Below are 13,760 nucleotides of genomic sequence, written 5' to 3'. Positions count from 1 at the left end.
GAATTATGTGCAGCCGCTATAAATGTGAAATTATAAATTTCTACGCTGATACACCTGTATCGAGTTCGAAATGCTTGACTCTTCTTTGATCTGGGTTTAATTTGTTGATGGCATATATGACTTTTTACATTCAAACAGACATTGTCATAAACAACACCTTTTTATGGTCATCAATAAACACCAATCAATACGTTATTCCACTTTTTTTTTGTTCGCATATCCGAAGCCATTTTTGTGTCGGTGTTCAGTGTTTATACCGTCTATTTACCAAAAATGGTGACATTTTTCTTACAATTCACCGGAGTTGGTGTCTAAATGCAAAGTCATCGTTTCGTTTAATGTCCACATCATTTCACAGGTCATTTACTGGGCCATTCAGCATCATATGCTGTCATATAGCTCAACTCAAAAGCAACTAAATTCATGTTTATGTTTTAATTTGAGTTGTTTTTTATTCGCCAAGTCAAAAATGGATACCGATTACATGCCACAAGCATTTGAATAATAGAACGGTTGAAAGTGCCATTACATTTTACACAATGTTCGTTCGTTGTTTGCATTTTTGAAATTCTTCAGATTCCGGAAGTGTTTAAAAGATTGTACCAACAGATAAGTTTGGCATTGTTTGTGTTTGTTTTCGTTTCCGTTGTTTTGTTCACTGTTTCGTTCTTTGGTAGTGCGCTCCACCAAAATAGACTCGATGGTGTCAGTGAAATTAGTGAAGCGTTATTGTTGGCACGTCGAAAAGTTTTCGATATTGTATCGCAAACAGTAACATCAATGTTAGTAAAAAGCGATTGTAAAAGAGTGTTTTTTTATTCAGTTGTATTTGGTGTGCTTGAAATCGATGTTAGTTATTTGATTGGCATGCACATCGTGCTATCCGTTGCTTTTGGTTGTTTCACAAAACAATGTTCTCAATTGAATAATCTAGATGGCAAATGATATAAATGAACCGTGATTCGATCCGAATTGGGTGGGGTAAGCGAACACAGGCATAGATTTTTTACACGATAAGAGTATCGAATAAAAAATGGTTAAAAGAAAATTGCACGAAATTCAAGTGAAAAAACTTGCGTTTAAAAGTTTTACGTTTTATAGATATCTTGCCTGAAGGCGCTGCATACGAAGCAAGTTTCCATATTTAATAACAAAAAATCCGATTGAACAAACTGACCGTGGGCATCACACTTGGCCGAAGTATCGTTGAATGACAAGACTGTGTACCCAGTACAACACATGAAATCCATCGACTATCGACTTTTAAACTTTGTGAATTAGTAATGTCAGTGTGTCTATTGTTTTTAGAGTCCAATTCCATGACGAATGCGGCTGAGACTGAATACCTCCTCCAGCTGTAACAAAACACAGTAAAATAAAAACTCTACCATTTTACCGGAGAACAAAAAATCAGTATATTTCTCTGGTTCAAGCCAATAGACAAATGTACTGAAATAAAAACAACGACGCTCGCATAATAGCACTTTTACTAAAACAACAACCTACAAAAACTGCGAGTACGGACCAACAAAAAATCAAAAGTAAAAAGTTTCACTCTGTAGTCAAAGCTATTGGATAGTTCTCGCGAAATGTTCGTGTTCAGAATGTGAAGCAAAATCGCATGGGAATGAAGTCGAAGAGGAAAAAAACTTCCTCCAAAAAATAGTTGCCAGTGTGCTTAACTGCACGATGAGCTTAACACAAACTGAACAAAAAAACAACTCGAAAAGTATTCGCTGTAAAACAAAAAAAAAAAAAAAATTGTGAAAGAGAGCGTTTGCAAAAAGTGAAAATCAGCAGACAGAATGAAAAAAATTCCAACTAACTGCAACTAAAAAGGCTCAATTTGTAATGTATCCTTTTTAAGGGTGAATCGAATACAAGATATTTTGCGTCAGTATATATATACTGCGCACACACACAATGTATTCAGTATACTAAAGTTGGCTGCCCAACAAAGCAAAAAAAATCGTTGAATGGTATTTTGTCAAACCATCAGGTTCACCATAAATGTCCAAAAATTAAGTCTCTCCATCGTTTTATGCATGTATATTTTGAGGCCAAAGCACTTTCTCGAATCGGTTATATCTGAAACCGGAAATAGCACGAGCAAAATATAGTAGTAAAATTGCTGATACAAACGCACCAGCGATGCCAACACTGCAATTAATGTGGATTTTAAAGTATATCACCATCGAAATGTCGTGCGGCACCATTTTGTATGTTTGAAAATGCAAACGTTTTATTGCGAGGAAATGAGATAAGTGTTTTTTTTTTCGTTCGATAGAAACGGCGGCAGCATCAATGGCGGTGGTGGCGACGGCGGCGACGATAGCAATACTGATTGCCAAGTGCATATAAACACTCGATGACTATGATGATGATAAGTGCTTGTTATGTATGTCATGCACCACTAAATGTACAATGTCAAATGTGTCAAAATCCGAATAGCTTTTAAGAGCACTTCCTTTTTCATTGGTGCATCGTTTTTTTTTTCTTCTCGTGCAATGTATTTTATGCCGGCGTGTCCATTTATTTGCCATTACGTTGCGTTATCGTTGACGTACACCAGATCTAGCTCATCATTGGCTATAAAAAAAAAAAGAACGGAACAAAATGGTTCTGCCCGATTAAGTGAGCCGGACAAGCGGTTTTACCTTCAAACTTTCAACGACGTTGCAATCATCGTCATTCATCAATCATTGCCAAACGGAAGCACGCAAATTCACTGCTTCGAACTCATTTCCTTCCGAATGATGATGCGTACGACATGTTTGTAACGCTGATTTAAAATCTTTCTATCTTCATTTATCATCATAAACAATTTATTACCTGGAAATTCTCTCTTTATCTATCCGTGTATTATTAACATTCATTACAGCAGCTTAGGGCTTTTATGAGGTACAGAGAAATATCAAATGTTTATTTTAAATTACTCTGCATCTTTTAAATTAATAATAATCATCGTTTTTCCGAGCATCCACGTTGAACATCCACGTTGAACATGCACGTTGAACATCCACGTTGAACAAAGAAAAAATAATAGCGAACAAAGAAATTCAATTAAGTTTATGAAATATCCTGTTGATTCTCCATTTCAACCATTATTTATTATAAGAGTTGCATTCAAAGAAATGCTAGATTTTACATCAACACGACGATATTGTCGGCGGAGATTCAAAGAGCATTCACAATAAAATAATTTATTGAAAGTTGTATTCAGAATGCAATTTGATTAAATCGCATCTACGTGGAAAAGCATTTAATCGTCGTGAAAAAATATATGCCTTTTTTAAAACTACTTTTTTCTCAATATTTCATTTTTTCTGCCTTTATTGTAAGATGATGTGATGATCGAGTGCACAATGGGTTTTCTGTTGTCTTGAATGTGCGTACAGTGTTTTATATTAAAACGATATTAATTCATTACATCCGAGAATTCCACTTCGGTCTTTCTATGTACTTTTCATTGAATGCCAAAGAAGAGAATGGAACAAAGTGATGAACTTATTTAATGTCATTCGAATGAATTCATCGTGCCATATGTGAAAATGTGAAAATTTTGGTTTGAAGACAAGAAAATTAAGCAATCGTTTAATTTGGATATTGGTTGTAATTTCAATTTCGGTATAGTTTGATCGCTAACAATACGATTCTATGAATCGATTGTATTTGGTTGTCCTTATTCATTTCAAGCTAATCGAATTGATTGAACCAGCAGTAAAACCACTATTTTCCAACGGTATACCCAAATCGGTAAACAAGTGAGAAAGAGAGCAAGCAGAAAATGCATAAAAGTAAATTGGATTTTTCTTTCATGTGATTTCATCACTAAATTGCTATTTATTCTGTTGCCCGGTGCTGGAGGTTCAATGCTTATTGAATTGTTTTAGATTCGTTGCTACTTTCGTTTCCAATTTCATTTGTTCACGTTATTTTTTGTTACTCTCTCTCTCTCTCTCATGCCCAAACTCTGTAGATATTAATCTATTGGTGGCCCGAGCAAGACGACGAACGAAATCAATTTTCGGGATGAGTTTTCGTTCGAAACATTTGGTTTTTTTTTTCTTCTTTCATTTAGCCCCGAAAACTTCTTTGCAATTGTTTGCTCTTTTTTTCTCTTTGTTTTTGTTAATAAATGTTCGGTTGCAGGTGCTTTTGTTTTGACATCCGGTTCTGTTATTATTATTATGTCATTATTACCGATTGTTTATTCATTTATATATACATATACATCGTTGTGGTTGTTTTGTTGAATGTTTTCGTTTCGAGAGTTACCACATGTTCAATTACATACTTGCAAAAGATGGAAGAAAAAAAAATTGGACAAGACTCGACAGATTCAAGATAAAGCGATGTGTCTGCAGAAAAGAGAATAAGAGAGAAAAAAAACTTCACTTCAGATGCGCATCGATGCCAAGGAAAAATGAGCGCATACATGTATAAGCAAACTTGGATTGTATCTCCGATCTATGCACACAACTTGTACAATGTACATTGACCAAACATACGAGATACGAGAAGCAGCAGCATCGGTATTGGTGCATTTCGCTCTTTTTCTACCCCTCTCTCCTTCCATTTTATCGGTGGATTTGTTTTGTGTAAAAAAAACGTTTGAAATGTACCAAGTCTGCTTTAAATTGAATCCAAAACTATCGGAAACGAAACGAATGCGATATTCATTCGAATTTATGTTTGTTTGTCTTTTCGGATGCATGTTGGTGATGGTTGGCAGGACGAATAAAGAGTGCCGCAGTGAAGAGAGCGTTGCAAAATAATAAATAGATTTTAATACATTGGTCCTGTTTGATAAGCTCTTTTGCTTGCTTTCACTCACTCACTTCGTATCCATTTTCGGCAAATTGAATTCCATTTTCGTTAAATACAAATAAAAATCCATGCACCATAGTGCATAGTCACAAGCACACATGTAAGCACTGTTTCTCTCCACATATTTATTCACGTGTTTATTTCTGCTCAAAAAGTGGTTAAAAAGCAAATCTATTTATCGAATACTCTCATAATATATGTAATGTTGTTGCTTTTTTTTTAAACATCTGTTTGTGTGCGTATGTGCTTCTTCTATTTTGTGCTCATTTCGTATGTCGAAATGATGATTCTCGAATTTAGATTATTTATTTGTATATTTGAATTTGGTGGAATATGTTGATACCATTCAAATGGCTAGCAGCTTTTCTCTCTCTCTCTCTCTCTCTCTCTCTCTCTCTCTCTCTCTCTCTCTGTGTCTCTTCCCCGAATCCATTTCGTTTTGATCGCAGTTACATTTTGGAACGCACAACAAATGCAAGACGTACACATGCACAATTTAGCGGATACGTTTACAAAGAATGTCTTTTTGAAAATCAAGTGAAAATAGATTCTTTATTTGTGAAACGTTTACCGTATCCACAGAGAAATTATTGCACAATATCGCATTCCAATGAAACATTCCATTTTACCATTTGTGTGCGCATAAATTTAAAGGTAAGCAAAGTATAAGACAATTTTCGTCTTTATTTTCTTGACAAAATCCAACACCCATTTTTGTATGCAATAAATGTGTGCTTAAAGCCCGAAAGTGAACCGAAAACCAACTCGAATGATACAATGGAATCTCTGTTAATCAATGCTCTTCAACTATTCTTACCAACTTGAATAATATTCAGATTGAATATTTTAGTGAATTGCGATATGTGACTGTGTGATATGGAGACACAGAGAGAGAGAGAGAGAGAGAGAGAGAGAGAGAGAGCAAGATACGGATGCTGTGCAAGCGAAATGTGCATCATCATTGCTACTATTAATCTCATTCCTTGGAATGCAAGGAGAAAGAGTACGTCTATTCGATTGACGAATCTCGGTTCGATGCGATAATCTTTTTCACTCGGTCTTGGTCTTGCTCCATCTTGCTCTCTGCGAGTATGCTCCTCTTGCATATCTGATGGCATTGTGCAAATGTGTAGCTTCATTTGACGTGTGCTTCAAATACCATGAATTCTCAACTGTTTGATATGAATTCGTTGTCGTATGAGGTTATTTAATGCTTCTCAAAGTACTTGTGCCAAACCAAACACTAATGCCGTTGTAAACGAAATCATAAAATATCCGGGATACGAAAAACGAAGCTTGTGTGAAACGGTGCCGTTCTGGTGACAAAAGCACGAAAATCGATTTTATACTAAAAACGTGATGTGTGTGTGTGTTTTTTAGAGAAAGAACTTGTGTGTGTGTGTATTTTGTGTACGCATTTATGTTACCGAGTTTAGATTTTCAAGTGTTCCAACTAAAATGATACTGCTTGCACATAAAAACCGAGATTCAATTGCACATAATATCAACATAAAACCTGAGCACAAATAAAGCACTTGATGAAGGCTTCAATCTTAAGTTTGTAAACAATTTAAATTAAAAACTTACACACACAAAAACCAGTTTCAACATACACACTCTCATTCGCACACAACAATGGATCGACATGGATAAACTTGCCACTTTACTAATACACATCAATAAATCTCGGAATCGATTTCAAAGGCGAGTGCGAATTGCATTTCACACTTTGACTACAGCATTTTTGGTTTATTAGTGTGAACAAACGTGGAAATGAACAAACCACCACTGCCACTGTCGTTATCATTCGTTCATAGATTTGAAAAAAAAAGGATCCATTTTTACATGAAGTTTTTGTATCTATTCTCGATAAAAACTGGAGGATGATGTATGGACACGCACGTAGAAAAAGTATAATAATTTTTGCGTGTAACTTACCTTAAATCGAAAGGTTGAGCCAAGTGCGAAATGTGTATACTTTTGGCGCTTTGAAAGTGCCGAAAAAAGTAATGGCAAACGAAACAATGATATGTATGTAAAAAAAATAAAGCCCACTACGTGATCATAATGCCAATGTATGTGTTGTTTTCCATTCGCATTGATGTGTATTAAATGCAATATATTGTATTTGAAAAGAAAAAAGCCGTTCCAGGTTAGTGATAATAACAAACGATGTTCTCAGCGCTTCGATTTCGCATAACTACGATCTGAATTCAATTGCTTTCATTTTCGCTATAACATATGTACGTGTTTGGTGTTCTCATTCATAACTCATGTGTACCGTCTTCATTGGCGATAACATCAACTAAAAAATCATATTTGTAAGATAGATGCACGAAAGGCAACATATTTTAGTTCTTTCATGCATCTGCACACTGATAGACTATTCAAGAAAGATTTTTTTTCACTGTTCGATTATGTATGGTCCCCGGAAAATGTTACCGTATGCCCGAAAAATTGTGCAAAGAAAGCGAAATATTTGTGAAAGGGAATGGAAAAAAAAGAAGAAGCAACAGCAGTAGCGGCTCGACACTGTGAACCAAATCATTTGGGGTCATAAAGCTTGTATTCAGCAATATTTACAACGTGTTATGAATATAACTGGCGCTGTTACTTTAACCTTCTTTATTACCCGAACGCGTTACATTTGCTTGCCGTTTCTGATAAAAATATCATGTGCATGCGTGTAGTTCGTTGGGTCGTTTCTAATGCCATGATTCAGATGCTGGTATCGTTCGGTATTTGTTTCGTGTAATCATCATCATTTTTGTTGTTGTTGATATCATTTTTCTCGTTTCATATATCTTGAATGACAATCACAAAAATATTTCGTCAGGCTCGTTATACATTTTTTGTTCGTTCTCTCCTCTCTTTTTTTATGTTGTCGGTTGGATTTAAGCATGTTTTGCAATTTATTAAAAATAGCATAAGCCAGTCGAAAAGTTTTTGGAAAAAGCTTTCGGAGGGATTATGTATGAAGTTGATAAATCGGTAAATTCCAGCTAGAATTAAATTAATTAAGTTCATGGAATGTGAGATTGAGAGAGTTGAAGGGGGATAGATGAAGAGTTGAGAGTTTGGTTTCGGTTCAAAAAAAGAAGAATATATTTTATGTACACTTTTGATCTTTTTAGTCCGATATATACATCAGTTTTCGTTAGTCTGATAAATTTTAAATTGTTGTGGTACTGCTGACCCTGATTTTATGCAAAAGTCCCATCATTTTGTAAATGTAAATGAGTGTGTATGAGATAGAATGAGCTGAAGCTCACACGAACAACTGGTGCATATTTAATTTGAGTCATTTTTTTTTATACTGCAATGGCAACCAAGGCACACTCAATAAATTTATACGGCAAGCTGTGAGCATATGTGTCGTCCGAATTGAAATTGAATGACAAAGTGTCTTCATCAAAAACATCCTCTTCTCGTTTTCGGTATGTCAACCGAATTACATGTGTGATCTTGATGAATATATGAATTATGTTTGTACCAGTTGACATAATCATAAGCGCAAACATCACAAAACGGAAATATATGTGTTTCGGTAATATTTTCTGCTTGGAATTCTGTGGCAAAGAAAGCGATACAGGAACAGAGGAGCACGAAGTAAACGATGGATAAAACTCGAATATTAGTTTAGAGTTTTACTTATACGGTGAAATTGTTGAATTTTACCAAGAAGCCAGAGATAAAATGGTTTGATTGTATTTCTGTTGGCAAATTTACTGCAATAATTCTGCTCATTCGACCTTGAATTTAATACATCGTATGATTTAGTCTCGGTAAACTACCAGCATCACTCCCCCTTTCGCTCTCTTGCTATCTCCAGCTTTCTCTTTATATATTTTCGGGCTTTTGTTTGCGTACAAAATATCGCTGGAATAACAATGCTTATGAATGAAATAAAATGAACAGCAGATGGTATTTCGGATTGTGAACAACAAAATCATATGCTTAAATTATGAATAATTTTATCATCGACGACATTTTTGCTCTCTCTCTGTGTGTGTGTTCCTGTGTGCAAATGCCAGCGTGAGCTATGATGCATGCACTGTATATTGATATCAACAAGCGATGCGCATTTTCACTTCGCATTGCCCAAGATAAATGGTTTAAGAAGAAATATTACCTCTATTTTATTGTCAATTTAAAGTGTCTCAATTTAAATGGTATGCGCATACGAACATACCTTTCATTCAAAACGATATCAAAACCATCAACTTATAATCTATCATGTCCATCAACTTATAATCTATCAGGTACGTAGCCACGCTTCACCTACACCTAAACTATTAAAATAAAAAAAAAATCATAAACACTCTCATTTTGACTGATTAGTTCGTCTCCTTTGGCTAACAGTCAACTGAAAGTGATAAAATCACTCAAATCTCAACGCAGAAGACGATTCGCTTCGGTGAATAGATGAAAATGTTCGTCTTTCACTGAATGTGACTGTCTTTAGAATTCGTTATGTTCGTGAGCATGCTAGAGATAATGGAAAGAAAGAATAGAAGGGTATTTGTATTTGAACGAATGTGGTAATGTATGAGTCGTTAGCATACATGTTTGTTGAAGATTTTATGTGATATCGTCTCGAGGGTGTGATAAATTTTTACAATATTAATATTCGTAATGGTCCAAAAACTAAATTATAACATCCGAATGTATTGTTCCAATGGGAAAAAAGCCAACTAGCTTTGGCTTTCGTTGTCTTCGTTTTCGTTGTTCTTTTTTTTTTCGTTTGGTTGCATACGATACTATTCGCAGTGGTCTCGTTTGCTTCCATTGAATTGAATTAAATGGCAAAAGTGTGTATGTGTGGGCCAAAATAAATTACAAATACTATATAATATATGCCACACATTTGCTCAGCCAAAATGGTTACTTTCATACACTTGATATTTGAAAGCATAGTTACTTAAAACCCTGTCATGCATTTATCATCGAAACTGAAAGTCAAAATGAAGTAAATGTTAAGTTCCAGTTTCCGATGTGTGTCAGGCGGGGCGCGTACTTTAGTTTGATCGTCGTCATCGTCGCAACATTCAGATTTGCTATGGTCTCTGTTTCACACATACATTTAACATTTTATTATAGCCAAAGTGTGCAATAAATAAATGGCACACTAAATTAGGAAATTCCTCATTGCAATTCTCGTCCAACCATATTTTTTTTTTATTCCACTTCCCTTTTCGTTTACGGGTAAAAACTTTGCCAAATTGCCCAACATCACACCACCATTATTCACATACGACCTATTAAACAACACTCCATTAAACAATTTAAATGTAATAAAATCTAAAACCAAACATAAAACGCTTAAAAAATATCATAATAACAACAACTAAAAATGAGTGATATAAATATTCAACAAATAAAATCAACTTTATGTGTATATTCTCCACAACTTTGTTGCAGATGGAAATTTTTCTGAATTTCCATATATACAGTATTTAACACGTAAGTTTGGGTTTTTTTTTAGAAGGAAAAAAACCCATAAAATTCGATGGGAATTTAAAAAAAATTATATTTATATAAAAAATAACATTCGTTTTAAATCAACACAATTCACAGGACCATTTCAATTTGTAATTCAATTAGCGACGAAAACAAACAGAAAATCAATAACAATTGCATTAAATGGCATGAAAAATGCATCGTTCATTATTTAAATTTGGATCATTTCAGTGGGAATTTATATGAAAATCAATTTGAATAATGATGATTTTAAAATTGAATTTTATCACATTTCCATTTAATATGACATTCAATTCGCCTTTTTTAACGGGTAAAAACTCTTTTCAAATCCAATCGATTGAGCTGAACCATTAAAAATTTATGTTAATGGAGATTATTGCAATTGTTATTGAATATATTTTTCTTGTTATGTTTTCGAAATTTTACGATGATGAATCACATTCAGTTATGTTTACATAACTCGAGGTGATAATGGTATACCGTTAAAATCAATTTCGAATAAATATGCTTCTTTTATTAATACGATTATTATTTTCTTTTGTGTATACTTGTAGATCCCCCTGAAATAACGAAACGACCGATTAATCAATCTGTACGAGTTGGAGGCGTTGCTAGTTTTTTCTGTGCAGCCCGTGGTGATCCGATTCCTTCGATAGTATGGCGTAAAAATAGCAAGAAAGTTTCCGGCACACAAAGTCGATATTCGGTAACACAGATGAACGGACAATCAATACTACGAATTGAACCAGTACGAGCCGGTCGTGATGATGCTCCGTATGAGTGTGTCGCTGAGAATGGTGTAGGTGATGCCGTTTCAGCCGAAGCAGCACTCACCGTCTTTGAAGGTAAGTGATTAGAGACACTATATCAAATCATCGCCACATTTTCTACCAAAAACTCAATCTGACTTTTGGCTGTGACATGTACAACCACATTGAAAATTCGTTTGATCTATCTATGTATAGTAACATATTATCTATCCATTTTATCAAAGGAGCGAGTACGACGTTTCCCCCTTTGCTAAGCGAAATAAATCCGATATACGGCGCTGATTTAAATGTCACTCTATGTCATTCCACAATGATACATTTTTTGGCTTGACAATATATAAGCTCTTCATTCAACATGCATAATTTTTGAACGGTCGAGTAAAAAAAAGAAACATATCATAAAATATTCTTTTTACACTTATCATAAAAATTCTCTATATTTTAAATATATTTGTTTAAAAATAACAATAATTTCAATTTTTTTCATAGATTGAACAAGAATCTAATGTAAAAAGTAATACCAATGCGACACCTACCGTTAAAATAGAAAAGGAAACTTATTTGGAATTGTAACATTTTGGTCCGCCATAACAGCATCTTCGTTTTGCTTCTCTGTGATTGGTCAAGTAAAACGAAGATGCTGTCATGGTGGACAAAAATGCTACAATGGAGACCAACTAAATTTCTTTTTGCATTTTTACGGTAGGTGTCGCATTGTCATTACTATTTACATTGGATTCTTATTTAATCGATGAAACATTTTTTGTTGAAATTATTGTAATTTATAAACAAATTAATTTTTTTATAAAAAAAAAATTTAATAAATTTTTTAATGAAAAATGTTAGAAAAATATTTTATGACATGTTTTTTTTTCAACGATTCAATAATTATGAATGTGTATGCATTTTAAATGAAGAGCTTATATATTGTCAAGCCAAAAAAGTATTATTGTGAAATGACAGAGTGACATTTACATCAGCGCCGTATATCGAATTAATTTCGCTTGGCATAGGGGGAAATATTTTGACAGATAGTACTCGATCCTTTTTCGAAATTCAATTAACACAACGGGGTAACGATTTTTTAAGTTTCAACAAAATCAAAATCAACAGTCATGTCGAGAGTAATACGGATTTTTCCAGGATAAAACGATGTGTAGAACATTTAAACCCTATTCAAATGGGTTTAATACAATCGTTCACGCTTTATTTAATTCTCGTTTTCGGTTGATTCTGGTCGTTGCATTTTGTGTCCACTGATTTCACTCTCTTTCTACTTTGTATTGTGAGTTTTAATTTCGAAATGTTTTTTTTTTCTCGCTATGAATGTTTTTCGTTAGCAGTACGACAGAGTGAGAGAGAAAAGTGAAGGGCGGTGTAAGAAAATGCATTGAAAACGGATCTACATGTTGGAAAACTTCACATCCATTACCACAAACATAGCACTCTTTGAATGTTTTTCACCATCGTCTAACGTTCAATACGGCCGCTGCCACCATCGTCATCGGTGTCGTGTATATATTCAAATTTTGATTGTACTAAACAACGATTTTAGTTTACTTTTAACATTATTTACACTAGAACTGAAATGAGTGCATGGTCTCTATGATGACTGTATGAAATAAATTTAAACCAAGAGTGAGAGCGAGTGTGTTTGTGTGTGGAAATGTTTTTGCGGTAAAGTGTTATTTCAACTTGGGACGCGCGTTTTTCCCAATGCATATTTTTTTACGTAAGTTGCTTAGCGTTTTCATTTTCTATTTTCAAAGCACGAAAAACGTTTTGAAAATGAGGTCTCTCTTTCTCTTACTTACTCGTTCACTCACTATTCATTGCTCTTTGTCGCACCCTCCGTTTGAATCGGCTTGCAAGAATGACTGCTTTAAAACCACAACACGAACGAACGAACGAGTTAGTTGCACGGCAAGTGGCATCAAACATAATAAAAACAGATTGTTTTTCATGATAATGGGCTTCACGCAGTCAGTTTAGTGTTTTTTCTTCTCTCGTTTTGCCCGGCAAATTCTGATACGCGTTCGGAGCTTATTTCGAATATTGCAATTTTTGCTCACGGTCGCACTCCCTCCCTCTCTCTCTCTCTCTCTCTCTCTCTCTCTCTCTCTCTCTCTCTCTCTCCTTTCTCGTTCTCCCTATCTATGTGGAAGCCAGTCCATTTTCTAAGTGAATATTCGTTTTGTCGATGTGTCGTTTGGCGTTTGTAACGCTCATTTTGTGGAATATTCAATGTGATTCGTGCGATGAGTTAAACAAAACCATCAACAATAGAAAAATATTATGTGAAGAACTTATAAACCGGGCACATCGTGCAATCAGCACAGTAGTACGGTGCGGTTTCTCTCTCTACATATGGCCATTGCAAAATGTATGTTTTGTTTAACGACGTATTAAACAATAGCAACTGTGTGTAGCACCAGGGAGTCATTACCGTGATTCTCTCGAGTGAGTGCAAAAATACACAAAACGCCACACAATCATGTGGAAATAAATGTGCTACTGCTACAGCTATTACATTACACACAACCGATTCATTTATTTTCATATGTTCCTCACCAGTCAACATAATAAAACCGAACACAATTCCTGTGCTCGACTCTTTGTATCATTCATATGTGACTTACGTGCATTGGTATAGCACTCTATCGCAGACAACGGTGATTC

General features: G+C 34.7%; 1 protein-coding gene across 9 annotated transcripts in view; it reads left to right on the top strand.

Annotated features, from left to right (window-relative positions):
* Window positions 1-13,760, top strand: part of LOC116341252 (tyrosine-protein phosphatase Lar) — a 380,836-nt gene that overhangs the window by 316,891 nt on the left and 50,185 nt on the right. For 8 of the 9 annotated variants that reach the window (XM_031768204.1, XM_031768200.1, XM_031768205.1 and 5 more), the window contains 2 exons: window positions 10,252-10,293; window positions 10,866-11,156. In XM_031768204.1, coding sequence (XP_031624064.1) covers window positions 10,252-10,293; window positions 10,866-11,156 — 333 coding nt within the window. The remainder of the gene's footprint in view (window positions 1-10,251; window positions 10,294-10,865; window positions 11,157-13,760) is intronic. The other variant, XM_031768206.1, reaches the window with a different exon arrangement.

Source organism: Contarinia nasturtii, unplaced genomic scaffold (genome assembly GCF_009176525.2).
Source record: "Contarinia nasturtii isolate CC-2019 unplaced genomic scaffold, AAFC_CNas_1.1 Cnas_scaffold_695, whole genome shotgun sequence".
NCBI lineage: Eukaryota > Metazoa > Arthropoda > Insecta > Diptera > Cecidomyiidae > Contarinia > Contarinia nasturtii.
This window is presented reverse-complemented; position numbering and strand designations above follow the sequence as displayed.